Source organism: Cystoisospora suis (genome assembly GCF_002600585.1).
Source record: "Cystoisospora suis strain Wien I chromosome Unknown contig_1543, whole genome shotgun sequence".
Lineage (NCBI taxonomy): Eukaryota > Apicomplexa > Conoidasida > Eucoccidiorida > Sarcocystidae > Cystoisospora > Cystoisospora suis.
This window is the reverse complement of record NW_027154343.1, coordinates 11748-17850: the sequence shown is the minus strand read 5'-3', so window position 1 is coordinate 17850 and position 6103 is coordinate 11748. Positions and strand designations below refer to the sequence as shown.

Here is a 6103-nt window from a genome sequence, read left to right as displayed (position 1 = left end):
CTCTGCAGTCAGTCCAATAGACGCTTAACATGACAGCCGGTTCTCTCTGCTAGTCTTTTGTGAATGCTATTTGGAACAGGCGCGTCCACTCGTTACTTTGGACGGTGGTGTCGGAATTCTCTGGGAATGTGACTGTGTGGGTGTGTACGGTCTGTGTGGTCATCTGATACAGTTCATCAGTAAGGCACAGGCGGATGCTTGTCCAGACATGATAGCAGGTTTACCATTCTTTATAGGGAAGAAAAAAGCTTTCCCCGTGCTGGTGCGGCGTGCGCGCCGTCTCGGGAAGGCCCTTACGTCTGATCATGGTCCGCGAGGCATACCCGCTTCTTCTGTGTCCTCGGATGAGAGACTGTCTCCTCGGAGGTGTCTGACCTGCTGCCTGCGGCAGACCTTCGGACAGTCACTACCGTACTCTGCGCACGCGGCAGTCTTGTCAAAGATAGGGGATTCATCAAGCTCATCCGTGTCACGTCCGCATTCTTCTCCCTCGCGCAGGTGCATGTAAGTGTTGTCCGGCCATGGTACCGCACTGGAGACACCAGTTATGAGTCGTTGCTCGATAGATTGTGGCTGATCCATTTTATGTGGAGGTCCTTCTTGCAACACAGAAGTTTGTGAGCTTCGTCCAGTAGACCCCTGCTCCCTTCTCTCATCTGGCAACACCCGTGGAGAGTCGTAGGGTACCTGTGTAGCACTTTGTGTGTGGAAGTGTAGACCGTCACTCGGCAGACAATGAATCTGACTCTTGTCGGACATAGCTTGTCAACCCAGTGAGGGGGGCGTCGCGAATTCATCGGTGGATTTCGCAGTAGCACTGGCGCTAAGCGAGACAGACCTCCTGCGTGGGTGTGTTGCCTCCCAGTCGGATGATTCGGGGTGTTTGGATGTGGAGTGTGTTCGACTTCAAGCTCCGCAGTAAAGCCTTTTGTTCACCAGCAGTTTCTTGGTGAGTGAGTCTGTTCCTTTTCCACAGCTGGCGGTAAGCCGTTTCTCATCAAGCGAGCGTGGCCGGGGTGCGCTCCGCCTATGGGGCGCAGCGTATGAGCTGTATATCGGACAGCTCTCCAAACTGTATCGCTTCGACCATTTTTGCAGTTGGTCGAGGCTCGTCACCAATATGGACCGTGCTATCAGTTGGTGAAGCTACTGCCTCATTCTCGTAGCGCCTCACGGGGGAGTCGCGTTGGTCCGTCGTGTCCTCATGTTTTCAACAGAGTGAGTCCCCTTTTCATTTTCGAGACACTGGTAGCGGCTCGGTAGGCCGGTACTAGTAGTAGTGGCTGCGACTGACAGAATCATTCTAGAGAATTCTACGTTATATTTTGAGGTCCGCTTCTCAGTTGTCTGGCCCTTCTGCCTCCCGTCGGTACTTCAGGGCAAGGCCTTGGTAAGTTCATCTGAAATAACGCCTGCGAGGCCTCTCCCGAGATCCACTCGGTGTTTCAGTACTAGGACAGAATATTAGGGCTGTCGTAGCTGGAGGCTTGGCGGGTAGAGAATACACCCCACAGCATTTGCCGAGCAGGAGAACCAAGGCACTGTTGCAGGTGTGGCTGTGATATTCACTGTATAGCAACGGCGGGGACCAGGGCATCCTGGAAGAAGCCGATAGCTACCCAGGGACCACTCTACTCTAGGTGAACGGTGTATACTATCCGCTGCAATCTACTGCGCTGCGGTCTCATGCTTACGCTTCCAACTGACCAAAGGGTAAGTTTGAGTATAGGCTCGAAGAGCTCGAAATACACGATGGTCTTGCGATACACCTGGCGAGATACACGAGAATAGACTCTGGTGTGATGATGGCCACTGGCCATTAGTTGGTTGGACTCGCGGAAGGAGGCCCGGAAAACCGGACCAAACGTCTCGCCTATTTACCTCTGTTACGCCCTACGAGGCTTGCTTGAATCGGCAGGGCGTGCAAGTTTGATTTGCAGTGTCCTTGTGCCGTCCTACAGAGCAGCCGTAAGGTTACATTACATACCTCTGTTTAGACCGCCCTGACGCATTGCGATAGTGGTCGCGTGTTAGGAGGACAGCGGACGGGCTGACAGGGCGGCAATTCTGTCTCATCTGAACACCGAGTCTTTTCTGCAGGGGGTAAGTTCGGCTTTCTAGTGTCAGGTCATCGTCTGGCGGTTTCACTGTCAAGGGGGGTTGGTCTGGGCGGGGGGTCGAGAATCACGGGCAGACCACCGACTGGTGAGTAGTGATGCGAGAGCGGAGACCATTGAGCGTGCCGTCTCCGTGCTTGCACGTTTCCTGGTCGGCGGCGGACGTTTAATGCAGGAACTGGCACTGGCAGTAAGTGATGTGTGTCTGGCGGCCTGCGGTTTTTGACGAGATCCCACTGGTAACGTTTGATAACCCAGAGTTCCGCACTCTTGCGGTACGCGATGGCGTTGATGTGCAAGCTGGCGAAACATAGACTATAGATTCGCAGTCGTGCGTAGCGCGTCCCGACCTCCCTACTCACAGGCCTTGCTCCTGCCGTGTCCGTGCCGTCTAACCACAGCCTGTCGTGAGTCAGAAGTGTGATGAGGCTTGTTCGTGTTCGCGCCCCTGTCAACATGATTAGCATTTGCTAGCTTTTGTTTAGGTTTACAAGAAGCAGGGACAGGCTTTGCTAACCCAGTCGGAGTATAGGAAATTGTCAGGTGTTGCTGGGCACCTGGTAGACGTTCTCATTCCGATGTCGGCCCTTCTCAAAACGCACTGCTGCTCGCTCGTTCATGCGCCTGTTTCGTCAAAGGGTAAGTGCTGTCTTCTTACCAGCTGCCTCCTCACTATTTCTTCTTCGTAATATGGGTAGATTTTCAGTGTTCACACTTCAGCTCTACTTCGATCTCCTGGAGCCTGTGCTTTCTACGAGGGATCTATTTCCACGATCGTCCACGTCATTGCCTCTGAGTTCTCAAGTGGGCTTGAAGACCAAAAAGGCCGGCTGCGTTAGTTGGACCCGCTGCCTTTGTCGAGCAGTCTTTGTATTCAGTCGAGTATTGGCGGATCTTCTTCAGTGCCCATGCAGGAATCCAAAGTGGAAAGTTATGAGTTCTGTATTTCCTTTCACTCTGTAGAGTAAGTGCCTAACCCCAGCGGTAGTATCTCCTATCTGGGAACGCAGTCCCGACGCGGCTGCCTCGAGTGTGCCCTTTCGTCTTTCAAGCGGAAGCAAAGATCATCCGTGGCTTCCAAGATCTCACTTTTTCTTTCAGTTACGGGCTGGTAAGCCGTAGCATAGCTATTAGGAGAGGGAACGGGGGCAGAGTCCCTGATCTATTCAGGACGTGTCTCGGCAGGAGAAGGCGCACTTCTTTCGCTGGAATGATGGCCTGAACAAGCGCACGTCTTGCCCTTGGGGGGAGTATCAGTCCAGCTGACAACCGAATCGCTAGTTGGCGGAGTTTTTCCCTGCATTGGACGGTTCAGAGAGTAAGCAGATATATGCGTTACGCTTCCTGATTTTCAGTTTCCGTCAGGCGGAGAGAACTGGCACCTCGCGCCACTGTTACACGGTGTTTCGCGCTTAGTGTTCTGCGCGTCCTAACTCCTGCTCTTCTTGCAGCAAGTCGCACCAGTACGTACTTCCTACGACTGCTTGACGGTTGTTTCCCCACAGTACATCCAGTACGAACACGACTAGTGTGAGGTTGGGGAGCAGCTGCAACTGTCTCGAGTGCCAGTTTGGGGCGTTCACGTTCCGAAGGAAACGGTCTGGCTCTGTGTACGAAATGTGGCTGGCTCCGAGGACGCCTTGGTGTGGGTTGTTTGAAGGGCTGGTTTTAGAACGCGAGCAGGTGCTTCGTCACCCTCTCACTGAGGTTCCTTCACTCACTGTCTCGTCTGCTCCTTCCATCAGTCGCTAGTAAGGCTTCACGAGTCTCCAAGCTGGTCATCGTGTGCCTGATTGTGAAGTGCTAGCTCCGGCAGGCAGAGGCAGCACCTGCGCAGGTTGTCCTCCGCGCGGTCGATTGCTCGTATTACTACGATTACGGGAGGTCAGCGCATAGGCGCTGTAGTGCTATCACGCCGTGCGCGTGATACGGGCGGGTGCGACGTCCGCCCGGCACCGTAATACATAGTGCCCGCTGTCGTGGCCCCATGCGGTCGTAGCTGGGGCCGCACAGTCCCGAGACTCGTACAATGTTCCTCAAGGAGCGCTTCTTCTCCGGGGGGAGAAGGTTTTGTGGCGCACGGACTGATCGCCACGTTAACCGACTACCGAATTCGGTATGCGGCTGTACCTTTTCCACGTCTCTCAACAGTCACTGAAATGCTCTCACGGGGTTCATCGGGGCGTTGTTGTGAACTGTCTGCAGGGTGAGAGAGTTCGGCCCAGGAGCTAGTTCCCTACACACTTGCCCTGACCATGCTCGGGTCGGATCAGCGGGGTCCCGGTGTGCGCAAGCTGCCTTCATTTTTGGCACGTATGTCCCGGGGCTTGCTTTAGCTTGGGGGGTCGCAGTCCGTACTCCGCCGTGTTGTTCGTGACGCCACGCTGACAGAAAGCGAGTATGTGGCTTTGAGTTTCTTGCGTTGCCGGCCGGTACGCGTTCTCATGCGACCCCGTTTTCGGGCCCCGAGCGTCTTTTTCCGAGCGCGGAGTACTCGTTGCCTCCGCGTACTCTGCCCCTTGAGCTTGCTTTGTTTCGTGAGTGATTAGAGGGCAAACCCCAGTGTTTTTGTGTCCCGGTTTCCCCTTGTCTCATCAACATTCGCAAGGGTAAGGATATGACTATGACGCTGCTGGATGTCGTCTGGAGATGCTGTCATGACGTCAACAAATGGCTGCAACATGAAATAGGTGTGACTGCCCCTTTACCGTCTCCCCTGGAAGACACCATACCTAAGAAGTTGTGAAAGCGCCCGAATATGCTCTTTGATGAAGTGCCACCAGGGGACACACTAACGTTGTCCCTGTCGATCCGTGCCTTCTCTGCCTCTTGATCCAGTTGCAGGTGAGCTCCCACTTGACCAAGAACTCAGCTCACGGTTGGAAAGCGTAGAATGCTGAGCGGTTGTTGCGTGTGCGCTGCCGCCTTGTTCACTTGGGCGGTTGCGGGACAGCAGTCAAAATAACGTAAAGGAACTTTCCATTCTCGAGTCTGCTTTGATTCGTGTTTATTCGTTGCTGACTGTCTATGTGTTTGTGCACAGACAATCAACGCCGCAATAGTAAGCTGCCCGACTGGTGCTTCGCGCCCTGGTCTGTTGGATGATCGAGCTCTAGTATTTCTCGTGGGCCATTGCCAGTGACCTGAACTGAGCTACGAGTTGACTGTTGAAAAAACTTTCCCTTAGCTGCCACATCGTCGTAGAGTCTGTCAGCAAGAAGGCTTCACTCGAATCGAATGCGAATTTTCTGGCAAAGGCCAGCCGAGTGGTCAAGGGTTGAGAAGCAACCAAAAAACGTGCAACGGGGGAGCTGTGTAGACAGCTGTCCTAGACCTCCAGAGGAGTGCTGGGATGGGCCTGTGTCGATTGTTCAGAAAGTAAGCAAACAACTTGGGGAGATTGACTGGTGAAGGGCACAGGTGCTGTTTGCTTGGGCGTGGTGTGACCGAGACAGGGGTTCTCTCGCATCTTTGTCCGTTCTAAAGTATCCGTGCGTTTCTGGCCCTACAACCGCGGAGCGTCCCATCGTTTTTTTCTCTTTTTTTTCCAGCACGACCTGCGACTTCGTCCTACAGTGGTAAGCATGAGATCGGAGGCGTGGGACCGGGCCAAGCCGGTTGTACCCTCCGGGGTGTTAGATTATGTGAACACCTGACGTGCGACGGCTGTTCGTGCATGCCATCTGCACATGCTATGAAGTACCGAGGTCGATGATTATCGGATTCTTCAGGAGCAGTAAAGGGCCAAGCAAGTAGCTTTCCTGTGTCGTGCGGCGCGGGAGAAGCAGCTCACACAACATGGGCGCGTGACTGCGATTCATCAACGTTGATCAGCCTGGCGCGGTGATGTAGGGGATGCGTCTCACTCGCAGTCGCGAGGGTTTGCTTGCTATCTCTTCGGCGGTGCAAGACCTTCGATAAGGGATCTCCAGCGTCTCGGGGGTGCACTCGCGGTGTTGCCCTAGTCGGAAAATGATCACTTGTTT

General features: G+C 54.1%; 1 protein-coding gene across 1 annotated transcript in view; it reads left to right on the top strand.

The window, feature by feature from the left end:
- Positions 1-5172: 5172 nt before the first annotated feature.
- The window catches only part of CSUI_003453 (uncharacterized protein), a 3310-nt gene continuing 2379 nt past the window's right edge, over positions 5173-6103 (top strand). The window contains exon 1 of the mRNA XM_068063651.1: positions 5173-6103. This exon is cut by the window's right edge and continues 931 nt beyond it. Coding sequence (XP_067924369.1) covers positions 5355-5528 — 174 coding nt within the window. The 5' untranslated portion in view covers positions 5173-5354 and the 3' untranslated portion in view covers positions 5529-6103.